The sequence below is a fragment of the Phycodurus eques genome, chromosome 11, assembly GCF_024500275.1.
Source record: "Phycodurus eques isolate BA_2022a chromosome 11, UOR_Pequ_1.1, whole genome shotgun sequence".
NCBI lineage: Eukaryota > Metazoa > Chordata > Actinopteri > Syngnathiformes > Syngnathidae > Phycodurus > Phycodurus eques.
In genome coordinates, this window is record NC_084535.1 from 11,038,772 (window position 1) to 11,062,725 (window position 23,954).

Sequence of the window (23,954 nt, forward strand, 5' to 3'; positions counted from 1 at the left end):
TACTCTCAAAGCTCGTTACAATACACATTGAAACAACTGACTCTTTGCAGTGGAGTGATTCACGTAGACTTTATTCCAACTCAATCAATAAACGTATTCACAATCGGGAGCAGTCGAGAGTTTAGTACTATTGGTTTGGTTATAGCACCCGGCACTTAACGAGATAGAAAAATAAATGGGGAATTGAGAATTATCAATACATATTAAAGTTCCTTTTTACTGTATTATTATATATCCAAGTTTATTGGACTCTGGAAACAATTGACATGAGTGGCGCTTGTTATTTTGCTGTTGCGATGATACTGGATGGACTAAAAAAGAAGAGCTTTGGCGAGATTGTAGTATTACTGAAAAGAGAGCATACTATTATTAAACTGACTCCCCAAGGCATTAGATGTGTTTATCGTGTTCTGGTAAAAGTGCTGCGATGGCAACTTCCACGCTAATCTTCTCAGGGGGCATCATCGTTAGACAAGAAGGATCTTCTCGCTTTTCGTGCATCCAGACCACTGATTGGTCTGTTGTTTTTTATTGCATGTCTCTTTTAGGTTTAGTAGGCACAGGCATGGAAAAAAACAGCCTTTCTCCACTTGGTGTTATCAGGTTCAGCCTTCCACCTGAGCGCGTGTGCATTTGAGCAACACTGGCCTCCCTGTTCAATGTCCCTCTTCCCTTTGCGGCGTGACCTAGTGTCGGCCTGTGACCCAGGGACACTGGGTAACTGTACTGCCATTAAAATAGCAAACAGGGCGAACAGAGCCTGTTATGAGATTCGCTTGTTTCGTCTCCCCGGGTGAGTCTATAAATAGCCGCTCACACTGGAATAGAGTTTTCCCCAGCGATGCAGACGAAAGCCAGAGGAACAGCTGCACTAAAGCCAAGTCCTGTTAGATCAGCATGGTCACATGGGCAGACGTCGGTCACTCACTCTAAGCTAAATTTACCTATGAGGATGAGGCTCTTTCTCTGAATCAACCTTGCATTTTCCTCATTGTAGCGGTTTGTTTTTGCTCTCGCTTATTGGCGTAATTTGCGTGATTATCGCTGACAACCTCGCTCCGTCGTCGTGTCACTCTCTCCTTTTGCACTTACACTTTGCCCTCGTCCTTCTCCCCTTTCGGTGACCCCGTCCTGTAGATTTCCTGCTGTCATTTCCTATTTTGTCTTCCTCCCTGTGTCATGTTTTACCTCTCTCTCGCTCCTTCTCTGTTCCACTCATTATTGTCTCTACTCCCCTGTGTACGCTGCTAATTGGCGCAATCCTAATATTAACTGTGTTCACGGCTCTCGTTATGGGGACGTCTCATGAAGGAGGAAGATGAACTGAATACATGTTTAAAAATGGGAATTCTGAAAGGAGACACAGCTCAAGCCTCATGTTAATTGAAAAAAATATATATACTGGTCTGAGTTTTTTTGTGAGGCTGACCTGCAAGATGATTTGTTTTAAAAATTCACATCTGTTTGGGATGAAGCGGAAAGAAACTGTTTGTGAAAAATGGGCTCAGAAACCTAAGTGTTTGTATTTCCATGTCACAGTTTGCTGCAAAATGATTAAACGGATATAGGTTGTGCCTGTTAATGTGCATGAATAATGTGAAACATAAAATAGCTCGCCTTTTGTGTAAACTAGAATAGATTTAATGACATTTAAAAATGTAAAAAAATACATTTAAAATTATCAAATTAAAGTAATGAATACAATGTGCCTGCGTGGGTTTTCTCTGAGCACGCCGGTTTTCCTCCCACATTCCAGAAACATGCAAGGTAGGTTAATTGAAGAGTCTAAATTGCCCTTATCTGTGACTGTGAGTGTGAATGGTTGTTTGTCTATTTGTGCCCTGCGATGTACTGGCAACCAGTTCAGGGTGTACCCCGCCCCTCACCCAAGGTCAGCTAGGATAGGCTTCAGCATACCTGTGACGCTAGTGAGGATAAGCGATACAGAGAATGGATAGATAATATGTAACAGCTTGAATAGTTACAGTGAACCATCAATAGCTGTCAAAAGCATATCACGCTCATGACAGAGGCTCAGCTGCCTTGTATTTATTATTCACGAAGAAATGTGTAGCTAGCTAAAGGGCGTGACAGTTTCTCTTCCTTAACTCATATGATCCTTGTGGGAACACGGAACGCCTTTGTACCATACAAAACAACTGAGTACATAGACATGCACCGTTATACCCCCAATGTAAAGTGCCTGTGAAGAATTCAGCACTGTTTTAGCATCTGTGTTGCTCAACATAGTCTACTGTATTGAGTTATAATGTTTTTTAGTTGACATTTATGTTATTGTTTGTGTTTATGTTATGTACTAACGCATGTAAAATGAATCATCAGCGCCTCTGTTGGTTGCTGCTAAGTAGTGCAGTCCATTTTGTCTCAGCTACTTCAAGACATGAATCATCAACAAACAAGTAGTTTGTTTAAAATGTCATTTGACTTTTTGACATTTTACTAACCAAGACATAAATTGTACAGTCTACCCCAGAATTTAAGTTCTCCTTTGTGATAATGTGGCAACCATGAACCAGGAAGTAGCTTGCTAACTAATAAAAATGAACATACGCGCTTCACTATGTCATGATAGTTTGTTGACATTTATTTTAATCCCCCCAACCTCTGTTGTCGTCCTTTTTGAGGTTTCATATGAACAAATTAGCTCCCGGCCATCCCATGTCCTACCCCCTGTCTCTGTGGCTGTCTCACACAGTGTTGACATCACGAGTGTGTATATATAGCCAGCAGATGGATTCTCCCATGGCAGGCTTCTTGCTCTCTTCCCTCGGCTCAGGCCACACCGTCAGCCCCACAAACGAACTAGAAACAATTTCTTGTTTACATTGTCTTCTCTGATCTGTCCAGCCATGACTTGGTGACTGCATGCATTATTCATGTTCTCCTCCTCCACTGGCAAGGACGCATGAACACGCCTGAACGCATCACTGATTGCCGAATGTGTCATCCTTGCGTCCCGTGTTCAGGTGTGCAACAAACACACTCATCTTTACAGCATAGTTTTTTTTTTTTTTTTTTTTTATTTATTTTTTTTTTTTTATATAGACCTTTTTTAGGTACGATCATCATAAAACGTATAAAAATAAACAAATTAAAGGTGCTTTATTTATTTGTTTTTGTCCTCCCAAGATATTCTAACAATCTCACAAGAACTGGGCTGACAGTACTGTACACAAACACATACACCACTGATACTACAAGTCCCAGAATGTCAGAATGCACACCAGCTAGCGCATTAACATTTACCTGGACCCTTAGTCTCTGTTGGCAGTGTCACAATTAGTGCTGCTTGATTACATCACGTTAAAAAGGTCATTTCATGTCAACTTAGAGATAAGCTCATGTTAGCTTTGTGAGCAACCTCTACTAGCTATGGAGGCTATTGAATCGCTAAAGTTAGATTCCTGAGCCAGCGAAAAGGACAAGACAGAGATTGTGGCTTTCACGAATATCGCTCCAAGCAGTTACCCAGTCCATACATCCGTGTTCGTTCTGAACGCTTTGTTGAGGGTAAGGTTGAATGCTTACCAATGTTAGAAAAACGCATGTTACATCATGTACGTACAGTGTTCATTCGTAGCTCCATTTTCTATGTTTACATTTTAGTACAGTACTCTTAAATTATACAGATTAATAAATATGTATCTTACATTGGATATTGGTTGATTGTTGTCATGATAATATATTAAATCTACATCCAGAAATATAGGATTCCTTGCATACCGAAATGGGTCCTGACTCCCACCACGCTAACTGCTATCTAACATTGAGGCTAATGTTAGGGAAAATCAATTCTGTTTCAGGTAAAGTAAGCCAAAGCTGTCAACTACTTCGGGTAATTAAGCAAAACAATCTCAGTTTTATTTCTGCTTGTCTTCGCACGCAGTTAGGCGGTGAGAGATGTTTGAATTGTGTAGGTGTAAGTTGTTAATGATGGCCACTTTGTCCTTGTCTTGTGCCTTTGCCACTGCCTCCAAAGTTTCACTATACTCTGTTAACTTTTTAGCCCTCATCCTAGCACATCAGGAGATTGCAATATATATATCATAGCTGATATTAACTGATTAGAGCCATACAGAAAAAAACAAACCAACAAACATGAGTCGGTCTACTCGTCTTTCCATTCAAGCCTAGCTTATCCTCCCGATCTCAACCTCGAACATGTTGGACAAACAAATAATAATGATGTAATCGAACGCTATCTATAGTTGCTTTTTAAAAGTTACATTGTACTTTGTACAACCAACTTCAGGTAGGGAATGGTTTAAAGGGACAAAATGCCATTTTCAAACTGCTAGCAATATTTGAATACAGCCTCATTTCAGTCCCCGCCCCTTTTACAATATGTGGAAGCACCCGAGCTTAAGACCTAGTTTGTTCAGTTGTTTCAATCATGTGTTGTTTTAATATATTGTTCGAATTATCTGCTTAAAAGCTACTGTGTTCTGTGAGAGGTCTCCGGGTAAGAAATTAATGCTGGCCACTGACATCGCTACCTCAACAAGCTTAGAGTGCTTTGGAGCAGGCACATGGCCAATCGGAGTGAAATATTAGACACGTGCACGCATGGACACACGCACACACACACACACACATGCTTTACATGGAGTGTTCCACCATGTGACCAGAGAGACGAATGCTAGTTGCGTCGTGACTTCTGAGAATGTAAAAACGAGAGGTGAAGTGTTGGAATGTGCTTTTGCGACATGCAACTGCACATTTAATTGGTCTATTTAGAAATTGTGTTGTCACTATAAAATGAGTGTGAACTTCAAATTCATTTTTGAAAATACATGAAGGAATTCACCCCCGAATGATCATTTTCTTATATCAAAACAATCAAAATGAGTGAAGTTAATATGATGTTTCAGAAATTGGAGAGACACTGTTGAGTGGAAGAAATCAATGTGGCAAACACACACCTGTATCAGAGCCACATCATTTTCATTAGTACCAGCAAGGGCAAAATCGTGAAGTTTTTGTTTGCCGCTTGTTTGTGTGTTATCAAAATGATCAAATAATGGGTCTGGATCAGAGTTTGTCTGCTTTGAGCTAATGGTAGCCAAAAGCAACTTTTCAAAGTAATTGACTCATGGGCCTCCTATCCTTTCACGACTCAAGGTGCAAAGGTTATGTAATCTAATCCTTTATCCTAGTACTCCCTCTATACTCTACCAGCCAGAGGCACCGAAATCAGCGTAATTCGTTGCCAGACCTTAAATATTGGATCCTTGCTCCAGCAGTTATTAGACATTTTAAAGCTCTGTCGCCCTTAGGCTGGAATTCAGTATTTACCGTAAGCAACAGAAACCGTCACTTCAATATGACGTATTGCTGCGTGCTTGGGCATGCATTGCTTGAACCTTGCTGAACTTTGTTTATTTTATGTCAAGCACCTTGTTGGGGAGCTAAGGGGTCCTTCTTTATCGTCGAAGCATGTCTACATTTGTGATGAAGCTATCAGACAAAAATATCCCAGGCAGTACAATGCAGATTGAATGAGTCATTCCCTATTATTGCTGCGTTTGTGCATGCATTGTTCGGTGCATGTAGTTAACGTCAGACACCTTGTTGGGCAGCTAAGGGTTCCTCGGAAAGAGGCTTGGTTCGTTTGCGGCAATTATTATCGTCATTGTTTTCACTTACACCAAGTGGCCCAGCGTGAGAAATGAATCGGGCATTCACTAAATATATATAAAAAAATCAAATACTGAAAAAATACACCAAGATGTTAGAGGACCTGATAGGCTTCATCAGCACTGTGCCATCTCTTCTAGTAGTGGTTTGGGTGAAAATGACTTCTTTTTCCCTTGCAAAAAATAGTTTCATACACAATGTGTTTGATTACATGCACACATGACACTTAAAGGGTGTGAGTCCCCTAACACTAATAACTAAATAAAGCATAAATAACCAAATTAGCTGCTGGTGTTTTAAAGATGGAGGCCCCATGGCAAGAGCAGATAATGATCTAATGACTAAGTCTGGCTGTTTTAGGGTTAGTTTATTGGCATTGTTCTGGGGGTTGGAATCAAATTAGGAAAATGGCAGCTGTGCCCATGCCTTATCATTATGAAATGTAATCCAATTTGATGAGACAATCCTCTTGAAACAGACAGAACAACCTCCCGGGCTCATCTGTAATAGCAGTACTCTTTAGTCATGCTCAAGTACTCACGTGGTGTATGTCTGGTTTGGTCTTTGTGGCCTAAAGGAACCATAATGGACAGTCCATTGGTTGCTTGGTCCATTTACCTCCTAGGGCTAAGTAGCAGTGTTTTTTTTTGTTTTTGTTTTTTTTTAAACTTACTGTGGACCCTCCAAGGTCAAGCAATCTCTTACGGGAAAAAATTCCCATCGAGAAATAATAGAAATACAAATAATGAGTTCTGGACTCAAAATGTTCTAGCCATCATAAAACCTTTAAACAACTATACAATACAGTCCTTCCTCAAAGTAACATTTTATGACTGAAGTGTCAAAAGAAGTTGATCACTGTTAATAGTGAAAACAGTACTGTCTTTGATTTCATGATGGATGACGAAGGTGTAATATAAAGATGAGTCATGTCACATCTCATTTTCTTCAAGTATAAAAAGATGTTAACGTAAGTAGTGTGCCACTTCATGGGCGTTCGACTTTAGATGTCTGACTGTATTAATTTTGTGTGATATGGTCCCTGCGGAACAGTGGATGAATGGTTAGCACATCTGCCTCACGGTTCTGAAGTCTAGGGTTCAAATCCGGGCTCCTGCCTTCCTGTCTGGAGTTGGCATGTTTTCCCTGTGCCAGGTGGGTTTTCTTGGGGTACTCTGGTTTCCTCCCACATTCCAAAAACATGCAAGCTAGGTTAATTGAAGACTCTAAATTGTCTGTTGGTGTGAATGTGAGTGTGAATGGTTGTTTGTCTACAGTATATGTGTCCTGAAAGTGGCTGGTGACCAGTTCAGGGTGTGCACCGCCTCTCACCCAAAGTCACCCGGGATAGGCTGTAGCACATTCGCGATCCTCCTGACTACCAGAGAAAAAAATATTATCCAGTCATCATCCATCCATTTTCTTTACCATTTTTTTTTTTAATAATGAAAAAGAGGTAGGTACCAAAGCCCCACCCCTTCACATGTGGTATCATTTAAAAGCTCTAAATGTCCTCTATAAAAGGCAAAAGGAGTTAACTCAGTACTGTGCAGTGGGTGGGAGATATTCAAGTTTACAAATGTCCACTAGAGAGGAAAAATTTGAAATATTGGCCATGATGTCATCTTCACATATAAACCACCACTGACAGCCACAATTCCAATTGTTAACATTACATATAATCATGAGCGTCTTTCATGTTGGCCATCTTTTTCTTGGCTCGCTGTCATGGGTGTAACGTACCCATGGATGATTGGATGGTCAAAGTGGATCTGTGAATTTGCCGGTTTATTTGCCTTAGTATTTGAGGCTTAACAGAGGTGGAACGTTGCCAACCGCGATGATTAAGAGACCACACCCACTTGTGTTGAAAGCAATTGTTGCTAACGCTGCCACCTGTCTAATAATGGCTGTGTGAAACAGCAATGTCTTAGCCGAATACATCCCAGCTGTACTTTTTCTTCACTGGGAAGTGGCTATAGTGCAGTACTCCTGTTAAATGAACTTCATTGGGGTGGGCCTCCATCCACAAGATTGAACCTTAATGCAATTTCAAGAATCCTCAATAGATGTCTCTGTTTTATGGATATGACAAGTGACATTTAAGACATTTGTGACATTTTTATTTATATAGCGCATTTCATACGCAAGGTAACTCAGTGTGCTTTACATGATTAAAAGCATTTAAAAACAAAGAAAAAAAACAGCTTATAAACATTTAAAAGAGAAAAAAAAATAAAAGTACAATTAAAACAACGTACAGTACAAGAAATATCATTTAAAAGTGGAAATGCTCTAAAAAGCATGAGAAAAGAGAAGAGTTTTTAACCTGGACTTAAAAAGATTCACACTTGGGGCTGATGTCACTTCTGTTGGCAACTTATTCCATTTGTGTGCAACATAATAGCTAAATGCTGCTCCACCATGTTTACTTTGAACTCTGTGCTCCACTATTTGACCTGAGTCCTTCGATCTCAGAGTCCTACTGGGTTTATATTCCATTAGCATTTCTTTCATGTATTCAGGACCTACAGTAAACCAATTAGTTATTTATAGACCAGTAGCAGAACTATTCTAAAGCTGACTGGGAGCCAGTGTAAAGACTTTAGAATTGGAGTAATATGCTCTGACCTCTTTGTTCTGGTCAGAACCCGAGCTGCAGCATTCTGAATGAGCAGCAGCTGTTTAATGCTCTTTTTGGGGAGTCCAGTCAGAAGACCTTTACAATAGGCAAGTCTACTTGCGATAAAAGCATGGATGAGCTTCCCCTGGTCTGCTTGACACATGCCAGCCTTCACTCTGGATATGTTCTTCAGATGGTAGAAGCCAGTTTTAGTAATTGATTTGACTGTTGACAGGTCGGAATCTATCAGAACACCAAGATTTCGGACTTGGTCTTTAGTTTTTAAAGAGAGTGACTCCAGGTATTTACTAACAGCACCTCTTTTCTTTATTGCCAAAAACAATTATCTCAGTTTTGTTGTGGTTTAATTGAAGAACATTTTGGCTCATCCAATTATTTATCTGTTTTAGACAGGGACACTAAGCAGTATAGGAATGTAACAGTACTTTTCCCCATCTCGCATGCACGAATTAGCATTGAAAGGCTTGCACGATAGTCACCCCAAGGAGCAATTAACTTAAAGAAGCATATGTGCGGAATGAAAAGAGCAACTGTATACCATTCTGTCATTATCTAACAAAAATCCATTCAAGCACACGCACACACGTGTGCAGCATATAGTAGCAGATGGATGCCATTATTGCGTGATGGCCCTTTCTCCCCCCCTCAGAGGTTTTTAGCTAATCATGAATGTGGACATGTTTACTGAAGCTTTCCCGCAAAGCAAAGATGTTGTTTGAGGAACTTGTATGGCAAAGTTGACAAGCATATTGATGATATCAGACTGTTGTTCTAACAGTTTAAAGCATGCTCAGTTGACACTCTGTACATATTTCCATTAGGCTGGCCATTGTTATTTAATTTTGTTCATTGTTGCAACTGAGTCATAATCAATTTGTGTTTGTACATTTTCTACACTTTCAATTTGAAAGAATGTCTTGTTTTTGAATAAAGGGATGGAAATAAAAAAATATATTTTTTATTCGATTCAACGAGTAATCGAAAAAATAATCGACAGATTAATCAAGTATTAAAATAATCATTCATTTTAGCCCTATAATATAATTCACTAGTCAAAGCAAAAAAGTCGACTGAATGACAGCTTGTATTTTGAAAACTCTGTGCCTCAATACGCCACTGTATATTCCTTGAAATGTTATGTCCTGCTCCATCTTTGTCTTCTTTTCTTTTGTGATCCTAAACAGGCTCTTTATTTTTCATCTTACAGGAGGCTCAGAAAGTGAACAACCCCGCCAACAATCAGTTACTAAAGGGTCCTGATGAGAAGACTGAGGAGCTTCCGGCCAGTGAGGTGGGATGGATGACTTCGGTCAAAGACTGGGCCGGTGTCATGATCTCTGCGCAGACCCTCACTGGCAGAGTTCTGGTAGGTTTAAAAATAATAATAATAATTATTATTATTATTATTTTAAAAATGTAAACATCTCAAATCCTGGGTGTTAAAATCGATGAGAAGTATGTTGCGCATGCCCACTTTGAGTTAAGTGTAGCATTTTGGGCTCCCCCCCACCCCCCGGAGGCAAGCCCACTGCTACTGTTTTTCCTACTCAAGTTGGCCTCTGTCCAGATTGCCTCCGTTCAATATTTAGCCTAGCGTTATAAATTCCAAGTGTTACACTGCAGAATTTGGATGAATATGTAACTCGACACATGCATATCAACTGTGTATACTTTTTTTTGCCTTTGATGTAACTGTACAACCAGGGTGACACAATTTCATCCAATTCAACCTGTTACCGCACTGCTCCTTACACCAAAGTTTCTTCCTGTTTACATTCTTGTGACCAATACGAGAAAATAATTTTGACTCACCGAACCAAGGGCACAAAGTTTCCAAACACTGCTTTAGATCCTGATAAATTTGTCATCCACACCCTATGTCTTTTTACGTCATGCACACTCTGGATTAATCGCCACCACACACTGTAGAGACATTATTAGATTCCCCAGGGAAGCTAACTGACATCAAATTCTGGCTGATGCGCTGAATTGGCCAACACTGGTCAATTAGCAATTATGGCCGACTTGTGGCATGCTGTTGTACAAGGTGGTGTGTACACTGCCAGCTGAACCAATGAGCGAACCCATGTGCACGCTCATGCTTATTTGTCGAGTACAAGCGGGAGATACCAAGCTGATATTGTAAATTGAGAATATATTGCAATGGATTAGAATTGAATTGAACCAATCACGATGTGATTGATGTGTAGACATTCAGCCTTGATTGAAGAGGTTTTACAAAAATACGGCATTTGCCATTTAGGAATTACAGCCATTTTATGCATAGTATCTCCATTTTCAAGTGCTAATTTAAGCGATTCTGGCGGTGTCCATCAAAAGTAAGCATCATCATACATTGCATCTCATTAGAGTGCAAGTGTATCAATAAAGTTTCTAATGAGTATGCATGATCCCCATTGTGTGAGAAGATTGTTTTGTTCCTAGCCTTAACAATGTCATTGCTATGAGCCCGAGTCATGTGTCACATTGTAAGAATAGGACAGAGGATCTTATATTAAATGGCACAGCCCCAATTATAGCCCGGCCCAAAGCATGTCAAATTTGGAGTAGTAATAGCAGCCTCTCTGTTTAACAATTTAAAATATACCATACAATACCACAAATGGTAGATAGGGATGGGTGTAATAATTGATTGAGAATGTGGACATTAGGTTAAGTTATTGTAGCAATTAAATCAAAATGGAGTGCAATAATTGGCTGCAACCAGCATAGGTGCTGTAGATTCAGTGTCAGCTACTATAGTTTGCTAACTAAATAAAGTCAACGCAGTGTCAACTATGGGAAGTCGGGAAGAATTGCTATGGCACAACTCCTCAGAGTGGCATTCTTCTACTCAATAAGACACTGGGAAACATCTGAACATTCAGAGAGAGTGATTTTTCAGGCCTTTACAAATATTGTTTTAAAAACATAACAAGCAATTATTAATTTTTCATAGTCGAGCAAGGAAATGAAATCACTAATTCTTAGTGGTAGGGGTGGGTAGTAGCACATTATATTTACTCCATGACCTTGACTTAAGAAACGTTTTTGATAAATGATACTTTTCAGAGTTATTTTAATGCAACATATTTTTTTCTTTTACTTGGGGATCTTTGTAAAGATGAAATGCTACTTTAATTTCGTTACAGTGCCCCTACATTCTGCATACTACTTGTACTTTATCTATTCCTGCACACGTCATCAATTTATTTTGGTTTGTCAGAGAGACTTCAGCCGTGGGTGCTGTCACATGACTGTTTCACTATCCATCCATCCATTTTCTGAGCCGCTTCTCCTCACTAGGGTCGCGGGCGTGCTTGGAGCCTATCCCAGCTGTCATCGGGCAGGAGGCGGGGTACACCCTGAACTGGTTGCCAGCCAATCGCAGGGCACATAGGAACAAACAACCATTCGCACTCACAGTCATGCCTACGGGCAATTTAGAGTCTCCAATTAATGCATGTTTTTTTTGGGATGTGGGAGGAAACCGGAGTGCCCGGAGAAAACCCACGCAGGCACGGGGAGAACATGCAAACTCCACACAGGCGGGGCCGGGGATTGAACCCGGATCCTCAGAACTGTGAGGCTGACACTCTAACCAGTCGCCCACCGTGCCGCCACTGTTTCACTAATGCAACGTAACCACAAATGAATCTAATCAATCAAATGGAGTCAGTCAGTCACATGACCAGATAAAAAGTCTCCATGACCCCACAGAGAAGCAAAGTTTTCACAGTGACTCATTTATGTGAAGCACGACAGAAATCTGAAAAAACAGCTGTCATGCTCTGCCGTCTGTGTATGCCTTAAAAAAAAAAAAAAAAAAACATTCAACATTTCAGCCTACAAGAACTCCAATTTGAACTAAAAAAAACATACAAGAGGCTGTCTCGGTCTGGCGACTCTGCATTTTGGAAATGTAATGCTCTGTGGAATAAATTGCACATTTCTGTTATGCTTTTTTCGATTTGACGTTTATGCTAGTTAAAAAAATAAATCAGAAGTTTCTCACCAGTTACTTAGTACTTTAGTTTTTTCATTGAGCACTTACTCTGAGACAAATACTTATTTGTAGGACTTCCTTTTACTTTTACTCGAGTCACATTATTCTAAAGTAACAGTACTCTTACTTGAGTGCTATTTTTGTCTACCCACCTCTTCTCAGCAGTAACTGGGAAGAATCTGAATTAAATTCCTGAAGCTGTCACTATTAAATTTAAGTTGCTTCATACTTGGTGAGGTTACCGGGAAGGATGGGGGGGCTTTCAAGACAGAATATGAAGAATCCTATAGGGACCTGTCAATTTACAAAATGAGCCTCTCTTTCATCCACTGGCACGGTCTCACTTTCATCTCGTACCTCAGAGTTCCAACTCCATCTAGCCGCTATGCATAAATGTATGTGAGTGAGTGACTTAGAAGCATCGACATGGAGGACGACATGCGGGGAAGAGCTGGCGAGGATTGCTTTAAAGGATATGCAAGGAGATATCACCTTCTGTCATTTGTGTAACTTCCACCTCGTGTTTTCCCCCTAGTTTGCATACATGATGTAATGATATACAGCACGATGTGTGTATATATCCTGGTGAATACTCTGTGTAGGTGAATGAGTATCTGCTCATGTGGGTGGAATATGTACATTTGTGGATCCTCAGATTTGTCCGCATACTACACAGTACCTGCTGGATAGCTTGTGCGTGCGTACGTGTGTGTGTATGTGTGTGTGTGTGTGTGTAGGTGGGTTGGTGATGTTTGTGTGACTTCTGCACACCCGTTGGTGTTTCACTGCAGATCAAGATTACAACGAGAATCCATGTACACACAACCTGGCCAGTAACCATAGCAACTGCTGTGTAGTGGGGCTCAGTCATCTGACATTTAGGGGGTGTCTGCTTAAATTCAGCAAGCTCGAGAAACACACACACACACACACACACACACACACACACACACACACAGGTGGGATTAAAGCAGCTTGATGCCGACTCCATTCCATCCAAAAGGAAGAAGCTAAGAAGCCCTAGGGGTTGATGTTCAAACCTGAGTGATGCAGTCACAAGTGGGCTATACTCAGGACGTGTTGAGGGCTCTTTCAGATCTAATCACTCAGATGGAGTTTTGGGGCCACCTGGGCCACCCTGAAGGATCACCTAATGGGCTGCTCGCCTTTGTGTGAGCTGAAGTACCGTACATCCTCAACTAACTAGCAGTGTTAGATTACACCAGTCTATATGATTTTCCTGCTTTTATGGTAATATTTTCAACGTTACTTTAATAAACACTGCAGAATACCAAGAGTTGCAAGAAAGAGGAGCAGGTGCACAGATCAGGATAATAGATGATGGACCACATGCTGTTGAAAAGAAAAAGTCAAATTAAGTGTATTTAAAAACTCATCAAAAAAACAATAGACACTGTAATGTGTTTTTCAACGTGCTTTTAAAATGTCCACTGTTTGTGAGTTCTTGATGTAAAGGGGGGACGCTGTTCTGGAGTTTGTGGACAGCAGTACAGAAAGTAGTATAGCGTAGTAGTGGGTTGTACAATGACACGCACATTTCGTTTTCTTTCATTTATTTCCTTTAATTCCCAACTTTGAATAGTTTCCCAAATTCCCTAGACTTTCTTATCAAAAGTTTGCGAAAGGTTTAATGGGTATTCATTGAAAGTTTTATATTCCCTCTTAAAAGCCTACTGAAAATGTATGTGAAATAACTCTAAAACAGACTCTCATTGGCAGATACTCACGCCGTTTTTGTTTATTTGCCTCGATGAGTTTCCCACCAATGAAAGATCAAACACATCCCAAGGCTCCCTGACTGAATAACCAACAACTCCAAATCCAGAGGCTTTGCCCCCAGCCTCCCAATTTCATCCACCACGCTGTGCTGATTGAGTGGTGTTAGACACTGTTTTCGCCAGTTCGTGATGCGTGATTTGACTTTGCCCAACTGGTTTGCTGTGATGAGAGTGGAATTAAATATCCACCCACGGCTCATAACCATTACGATCTGACGTGCTGCATGAGAAACAGCTCATTCTGGCGATTAGCAAGAAGTCTAGTAGAGCAGAATCCTATTAAGGCTCATGGTATTGTTCAGACTATGTACGCAGTGCCAATAAAGACAGGGCTGGAGGCGTGCTCTGCCACTTACAGCACATTTTCTAATTTCTGTCTTCATCTTTGTGCCTCTGTGTGATAGTTCCTGACTTCGTTGCTGATAATACATTGTGACCACTGACTGGTTCTTTGTCAAAGTTCTCATTATTAGTCTAGTGTCACACAAACACGCGCCGTATATCCTGTTTCAACAAGGAACCGGGAACAGGGAAAAGATTGATGTTAACATTAGTCCTGTCTATTGGTGTCTTTATTTTTCGCCTGTTCCCTTTTGTAATAGAACCACATCAAATATTTAATAGCATCTCTAGTGTGGCTTTCAGGTCACTCTGAGCCCAGGGTCAAAGCGACAGACATCAGGAGTAATAAAAGTAATCACACGTGACCTCTGGAATGGAGAAGGAAATGGACCGATAGGTGAATAAGTGTCATTTGTGTGTACTTATGCAAAGCAGGAAGGAATTCGGCAATGGAGTGCCACTTGCAGCCAAAGGAGGAAGTGTCTCTGAGAGCCCTGTGAGCAGCTGTTCACGCAAAAGGGGCTGAAAGTAGGTGAAACGCATGGCACCTCTGGATGCCTCATCAAGCTCTTGACAGGGGAATCACTCCAGTTGCTTTGCAGATAGACCTCATTAAGCACCCAAGGGCACACCGTCCGAGGAAATTTCCCATTGGACAGCTGGAAATGCAAGTGGCCTGAAATCTTTTTTTACGTGATTCTTGACTAATTGATTCCTGTGTTTATGTTATAATAATAATGTATGTAATCCCATAATATACAAGAAAAACAGGGGTTCTAACCTCCGAATGTACAGTAGCTACTGCTTTATCTCCCTGCATGGTGGATTTGCACGGCATGGTCATTTCCAGAAATAGGTCAGGTCCCGCCATCTTTCTTAATGAAATCTTGGGCGGCAACCGGGGACCATCTGTTCACAAAGCCCATGGTCATCCCTCTGCCGTCCCATCAACCCAAACATTGCATAGCAGCCATTATATTATGTATTATATTAAATACAGCACATCTGTCTCTCTTTTAGCATGTGCATTCTTACTAGAAACAATTTTAACTCACCTTGTTGTCTGACCATGTAGACACTTACCTACCTGAATGTATGTATCAGAATAGTGTATTTAAATAAGTATATGTGGCAGCCTAATTTGAGCATTTTTAGAAAAAAGTATCTGCGTTCCATTTTCTTAAAAGTGGAAATCTTTGTTATAAAGTCCTGGAAAGTCACTTACATCTGCCCTACATCTAAGGTCTTGATCTTCATTAAAGCTGACACGAGTTACTTTCCAGTCAATTCCATGTCAAAATCAGTCCAGCAATTATGACACATTCTTCCTTTCATTGTCACTGGTTGCGGTGGGGTGGGGCTCTTTATTTAGTTAACTTTTATTATTTATTTGAAGAAGGCCTCTATTTGAGAGGAAGCCTTCATTTGTACAAATGCTCCTGTATGGGTGGGGTCAGTGGTTCATTCTTGGGTCCTGTTAATAATGCATGCGGATGGAGAGCAAACTAATTATTCCCTGTTTCTTTCCTGACAATTAACTCTACCTATTTTGGGAGAGGTGTTTACTTGTTCAAGTGGATGACGTACCCGGGATCTATTTATTATTTCCCGATACACAGTATTTTGTATCAAGTCTGAATCAGCCGAAATCAAAGCTGTGCGCTAGATAAATAGATGATGAGCAAAGTCTATCTAAGATGTACATTCAATTATATCATTGTAGAAATGCTAAAGGCTGGTCCAAGGCTACTCTGGGCCTAAACACACACGACCACATTTTCACTGTTACAGTTCAACTCGGTACATGATATGGTTTGAATTGATAGACCCGGCTGAGGCTTGTGAATGGTGATAGCTGTGTAAATACTGTGAAAGCATACTGTTCACTATTTAATTAATCAAAAATTAATAAATGCAACATGGTCCAGTTGTGTGTACTTGTAAAAATGTAGTAATCCATTGTAACAGTAAGAAGGCGGACAATTCTCTTTCAACCATGGATAGTCATGTATCTACTGTAGCTAAACCCACCACAAACATACTAAAGCATTCGGCAACCTAATAAAAATGTCCTGAAAAGTGGATATTTTGGAAACGCAATAAAACGTAATGGTCAATATCACTATAAAGTGATTCATGGTCCTCATCAGAATCACTCAGTTATCAAGAAAATGGAGCAGAATAATGAAACTCTGAGCTCTTATCATAAGTGTCCAAACATGCATACATATACAGTACAATGATAAGTCTCTTAAAATGTGTTTCCTTCATTTTATACAATTAAAAAAAAAACTGGATCTATGTGATTTTGCTAACTGCAATGTTTGTAATCACTGGATTAAAGATCCCAAATTTTTAGACTTTATTGTCTACAACAAATTATTCGGTAAAACAAGTCATTTTGATCCTGTATATTTCATTTTCATGATCATATTGAACGTTTTGCATGTGTCCCTGAAATTGCTGTCCACGCTGTCATTATTGGGTAACTGCTCCTTTAAGAAACCCTGTGATAGTTTCAGTGACATTACGACCAGCATGTTGTCTTACGACAATGGAGGTTGGTTGCAGAGTAAATATTTACACTTACTGTATGTTTCAGCATTTTCAGCATAATGTGTGTAGTTGGGTGTCAAGCTTAACATGCCCTCTCTGTCATAGTGAAATATGAATTGATATAAAAACCTTTCAAATGTTCAAAAAATATTTGTTGAACAATACAGAGTCATCTTACTAACTGAATCATGTCTCTAAGTACATCAATTGCTTATTAAATGCTAACATTAGCCAAAAATGTCCACCCTGTCATTGTCCACGCCCATTGTCTGCTTGCATTTAATTTATTTAAAAAAAAAGAAGTGTAGGAGCTTGAGCAACATATATTTCTAACAGCATAACATCTACCTACAGTCATACAATGAATGTGATGTTCAGTGGAAAATCTCAGCTTTTTTTCCTGTGAAATGGGGAAACCTCTAAGGCGCCTTTGGGTAATATTGACTTCTAATACGATGCTGATTTTTGCTTTTTCATTCCTGATATTTATTTGAATGCACTGTGTCATGTCCTTAAAAGAACAGAAGCACAAATGCTGCATCTTGGCAGCAAAGCAAAGTGCGCAAGGACACTGCGTGTCTGTTTGTTGCAGCCTGTTGTGTTTTGTATGTGTCCTCAAATGTCCCGTTGCGGAGAAAATTAGTGTGAAAGTGTTCTCGCCTGCTCCCTGGGATTGCCCTCTTTCCTAGTCCGAAAACAGTTGTCATTCACTGTGTATTCCATGCTAGTGCAATGTGTTTACCTCCATTTTGTACACCATTGGACCGGCAGTTTGACAGATTTTGTTTGCACAACTGACTTTATTGGCTGTGCGTATGTCTGATAACTTTCTCTCTCACTAGATACACAATGTTTTCTGTAGTGTGTGTGTGTGTGCGTATGTCTGTTTAGGCTCGCTGATTACGCTTTCCCATCGAGTGTGTGGAACTAATTTATTGCTGTCAAACTCCTCAGCATGGGTACAGCTGTCAAAACAGCCTCAGCTCTGGTGTCGTGACAACGGTTTCATCCCTCCGCATGAAGATAACTGGCGGCATCCTTCACCGCACAGGCCACTTTGTTTGCATATATCGCCCGATTGCAAACTTGAGGGTTTGCATCAGGGGCTTTGTCCAGTCAAAGGGAAGCCCTGCATGTGTGTGGGAATTCGTGAGGAAGTTGGACAACAAAACAAATCCACACAATTGCCCCCTCATGTGAAGGAACACACAGAAATAGCACTGAGACATCAAACACAAATTATAACAATGGTAGAGTGGTTTTATTATTCTTATTATTTTTTTCCAGTCCATGGTCACAGCTTTAGGTAGATATGTACCTCTAGGTGCTGAGCCCTATGCCATCTGATTTCAGGCGAGAGGCGGGGTACACCCAGGCCAAGACTGGTCGACAGCCAATCACAATACCTCTCTGTTTAATGAGATCCAATAATGTGTATCCTGGTTCAGAGATGTATCTAAGAATTCTGGTAATTATTCATTCTGATATTGATAAAAGAAAAAAGAAAAAACTGAAAATATCATGACTATTTTTAAACTAGTGAATATTACATTGTATTAATATTTGAATTTAAGAATAACCAAAAACATGTTTTTTATTTTTATCTAACCACATAAAATTATTGTAGGTTACAACTTTAAATTTGTTTTTAAAGACTTTTGTTACCAATATCACGACTACTACTATTACTTCTAATAGTAATACTCACAACAATCAAGTATACAGGTGTGCTAATACTGTAAGTTTACATACGCTGGCAATATGTGTGAAATATTGGCAATTTTGGGGGAAAACATCGCTGGTAACTAAACAGGGACCATCTCATTATTTTATTTATTTCTGTTTTGTTTAGTGATTGTGCTATTCTGAAATGCCTTATAGTTTCATTTGAATCCCTTAACTTATAAGCACAACTGTAATATAATTGTCTTTTTGTAAATTTTACTACCATTTTTTTCTTTATCATTACCATTCAATTGGTTATGATTTTAAATTCAAGTTACCAAATATACTTCTCTAACAGTATCAAAGGAATTAGAATAATTTTACATACAGTACGTCCCTTGTATTTGATTGCATTGTATTGCATTAGTTTTCCATCAAAACATGCGTTACACGAATATATAGAAACATAATACAATTGCATCCTTGGAAAATACATGACACACATTCCATTCTCATAGTCAGTGGCTGTCCAGTCAAAAAAATGACTGTCTGGGAGCGCATCAGTCATGTTGATGTTTGAAATAAACAATCGATTGCCGCATCCCAAGCCAATTTCGCCGTCAATTAACAGCAGTGGACACGGACAAATCTATAGATTTTTCACCTCTCACTTCGCCAGTGTGTTCCACCGTAATGAAAGTCAACACCTGACCCGAGAAGCTTTTATTTCCTTAACTCAAATTCTGTCTTCTTGTCCCCTCCTTCTTTTCCTCTGTGCAGTTTTGTTTAACTGCCTTATCCGTTCGTCATTTGCCGTCATTTATCACCTCAATCGATAGCGATCCAATCGGATTTCTTTGAAGTTTGTTTTTGAATTACAACTGAAAATGTCCAAAATGACCCTCAAGTAAACCAACAGGTCAATCCTCCTGTTTCTTTTAAGGCATTGGTTTTTATGACTTGTTGGTCGGGCTGCAGTTATCCAATATTTTTATCTAATCCATTATTGTATCGATTATTCTATCAATTAATAAAATAATCAGATAAAAATGTATTTTGTATTAAATTCCTGATTCCTGTTTAATTAACTAATTATAGTTGTTTATTTGGTATTGTTTGATGATTAATGTAAACTAAATAAACAACAATTAAGCAATATCACATGCGAGGGAATGATGTTGAACTCACCAAGCACTACTTCTTGGGTACTGATTAATGCAAAGGTCTACTAGTGTCAGGTTCAAGTACATGTCAATTACAGATTATTCATCTACGGCTGCAAATAACGATTATTTTCATAATAGAGTAAACAGAATATAATTGATTATGATTCAGTTACTGGGTTGATGTTTAACGTTATAAACTAAGGAAAATTGTTGATCATTGTTTTCCAAAGTAAAAGCAGATGTTTGAAAATGTTAGCTATTCAGTTATCACTGCAGAAATCAGAGAATATTTGCAGGTGATAGGCTGCAATCAGAAGATTTGGAAAATTTCAAGTTAAACAATGGCTTTCAACGATTAATGGATTTTCAAAATAGTTTTGTCGATTCATTTGATAATCGATTAATTGTCAACTTATCAATTAATTGTTGCACCTCTACTTGCGGGTTACTCTTGACAACATACCTTCCAAGTTTTACGTTCCTTAGTCAAACTGTCTGTTGGTAGTAACTGCAGTAGACTAATAGTATAAGTCATAGACTGGGTTAGAGTAATCAAGTGAGTTTTCAGCCAGTCAGAGTTCCTTAACTTCATAATAAACCAGAAGTTGTATGTTTTTTATTTTCCGAGACTTATCAAGGTGATTTGTTTCACCCATTCTCAGCGGGCAGTGCTTTGACTGTCTGCTTTTGTTCCATGTATAGATCCGCTTTGTATTGGTTTTTAATTTACAGCACACGGGTCAGTTTTACAGCTCTCAAATCGTAGGTCCTGATTTTGACCCCATAAATGAATTGTCCGGGGCCCCCAGTCGAGTCGCGTCATAACGCTGCGAGCCTTTCTGCGCCGATGACTCATCACAACTTGGTGTTTCTCTTAGGCTCCCATCTATTAGCCAGTCCATTTTCCACTCAGACCTCCATTTCTTGAGAGGCTAAGGCTAACACTTATTTTCTTTTTTCCTGAGCTCCCTTGTGTACTCTGTCTGTGCCACCCTCACTCAGGCAACAAGGTCAACAGAGGAGACTCAGCTGTGGTTCTTATTACCTTATCTTTACAAAAAGTCTCAGACACTTGAATTATTCAGCTCCTGCTCAACAAGTGGCTCAGCCACTAAAAAGGTCACATTGAAGAAAACCAACTTTTTAATTGCTTGCATTCACATAATTGTGTCTCTGGAGTACCTCCCAAGAGTTAAATTACATAACCAAGTACATTTGGTCCGAGTTGCGTATGTCACACAGTGTCTTTTATCAAGTCATGCAGATTTCGGCCCTAAAGGGACGTAACAATCGGCTACCTCCCTCACAAGTTTGTTCACCCTAACTTGGCTCAAAAAGCTGTCATTTTCTTTTATTATTAACAATGACCGGACTACACGAAATCATTATCATGTCAAAGTCACAATCTAAACAGACCTGCAGTGTTCAAAAAGTGGTTGGAAATAATTCAGGTCCAGGGACTCAGTTGGATAATATGTTAAAAGCCTGTATTTATTTTGTTGAACGCAAAATGTTATCCAATAACCGTCACATAAAGACACAATATAGCATTACATGGTAGCAGTCATTAACACAGCCACCTCAGCCAGACTTAGCTAATTTAAAAAAAAGACTGCAGCTGGTTCTTGCTATTAGATAATTAATATATGACAGCTTTCCTTGAGGCGGCACGGTGGGCGACTGGTTAGCACATCTGCCTCACAGTTCTGAGGACCGGGGTACAAATCCCGGCCCCGTTTGTGTGGAGTTTGTATGTTCTCCCCGCGCCTGCGTGCGTTTTCTCCGGGCACTCTGGTTTCCTCCCACATCCCAAAAACATGCGTGGTAGGTTGATTGAAGACTCTAAATTACCCGTAATGGTTGTGTGTTTATATGTGCCCTACGATTGGCTGGCGACCAGTTCAGGGTGTACCCTGCCTCTCGCGCGAAGATAACTGGGATAGGCTGCAGCACACCCGAGACCCTAGTGAGGATAAGTGGTACAGAAAATGGATGGATGGATGGGGCTTTCCTTGAGTCTCCGCAAGTGATTGTGCTAATGTTATTCCGAGACTTTTTGCAGTGGGTTGTCTATGTTGCTGAAACCGAGGCAATGGCAAGGGTCAACAGTAATGAGATTATACAAGCACATGAGACTGCAGGCCTCAGATGTACACACACAGTTCAGCCACTTTGAGGCCTGACGAAGCAGATATTTTCTTGTGTTTTGTCAGTTTTGGTGCGTCCTGTCACCTTCAAGACGGGTGCTTCTGGTTGTCATGACGGCTCGGTGTAGCCTCGTGGATGAGCACTTGATTGACTCCAGGATGACGCAAACCTAATGGATCATCACAACTTGCTGTGTCACAGTGATCCAACTTGCATCCAAAATCACTGTTGCAGCCAGGCATACACTGTCAATCTTTCCAAAAGCTTTATTGGGGACAGAGGGTATTTGCAGAATTATTCAGGAATGAAAAGTGCTCTTAGTCAGCAATATTCATTTTCTCTTTGAGACTTCATTAATGGCGCACAAAAATGCAACACTGTGTACAGCATGTCATCCTAAAAGTGCAGCCAACCAGGAAGTGCTGTCTGTGCAGGTTTGCCAGACAAAGTTCATGTCGCTTGCTCTACACTTGCTCTAACCTCATTTCTGCCCCATGTAAAACCAATGATGCAAAGAAATTCTCGACCTGGGTTATCCAGTAGCGATGCGTCAAACCTTGAAATCCAACCTGGTCGCACAGTGCTCTGTACAACACAATAGACTGTCAATTAACTCCAATTTAAAGCCATTCATGCCAATAAGTCCCTGATGCTGTTTGAGTGGCGTTAAATCAATGCAGTGCTTAGCCTAACCACAACCATTTTTTTACATGCCTAAACACACATTGACCCCAATATTGACATTAGATTGCTAACCTTTCAGAAGTACTGTATTCTTGATGGTATTTTGGAGGCACTTGTCATGTTCAAGAAACCAATGTGAGATTATTTTACTGGCATGCTATTTTATCCTGCTGGAAGTAGGCAATATTTATCAATGCTTTCAAGTTATTTAATACCTGACTGTTAGCTCAGTAATCATGAGCCACCAGACCAGTAACTCATTTTTGGACCAATTTAGTTTCTTCTGGCCTTCATAGCTGTTCTTAACTGACTATAGTGCTACCCAGTATGGTGTCCTGTTACTAAAGCACATCTTGTCAACTTGTGACATGCGCTCCTCTCCATGACATTATACATTGTAGTTGCGTTACAATTGCCTTTTATTCAACTCAAACCAGTCTGGACATGATCCTCTAAACTCTGTAGTTAACAAGTCTTGGGGGATAGGGCCTTGGAGTAGTCCCATTCCGCCATACTTTGTACACAAGGATTGGATAAGCCTCACTTCTCTACCATAGCTGTTTCAGTATGGTACCATCTTTCTGACATTGACCTTGGTGTCAATCAAGTACAAATCTATTCCAAGCCTGTTAATTGAAACTGAAGGTGTACAGCCCGCACAATATGGCATTTTCTGCTTGCATGATAAGAGTATTTTCATAATTTTCTAACAATTGTCTGGAAACCCAAGAGATGGTTTGTTAAATTCACAGTTCATTAGCAGTTTTTAAAACTAATTTTGTTCCCTATTGTGATGCTCAGTTCACACATAGATTAGAGCAGATTATCTTGACTACCATGCCTCATTGCTCCAAATTGCTACCATGTGATTGTCTGATTATATATTTGCATCTTCAAGCAGTTCAATAGAAATCTACAGTATAATTACGTGGCTGTACTGTATATGCTTCAGAATCATATTGGTTTGATTTACTTATTTTATTTTTTATTTTTTCCCAATACCAAATAAAATTATTGCAAAAGCAAATCAATGACCAATAAGTGAACATGAAATAAGAAATAAAATAAAAACAACACTATCTGTCAAACGTTTGTACACTGTTTCTCATTGAATATCGCTTGGAAGTGTGTCCAGACTTTTAGATTGGTAGTGTATATGGATATTAATTATATTATAGGTTACTGTAAAAAAAAATAAAAATCTAAACTAAACTGAAACTAATATATATAATATCATCTTATTTTTTAATAAGCCACATGCTGAATGATAAAATATCTGTAAACTG

General features: G+C 39.7%; 1 protein-coding gene across 13 annotated transcripts in view; it reads left to right on the forward strand.

Annotated features, from left to right (window-relative positions):
- The window catches only part of kcnma1a (potassium large conductance calcium-activated channel, subfamily M, alpha member 1a), a 188,772-nt gene that overhangs the window by 45,861 nt on the left and 118,957 nt on the right, over positions 1 to 23,954 (forward strand). For all 13 annotated transcript variants that reach the window (XM_061689911.1, XM_061689899.1, XM_061689902.1 and 10 more), the window contains one exon: positions 9,510 to 9,668. In XM_061689911.1, the coding sequence (XP_061545895.1) occupies positions 9,510 to 9,668 (159 nt within the window). The remainder of the gene's footprint in view (positions 1 to 9,509; positions 9,669 to 23,954) is intronic.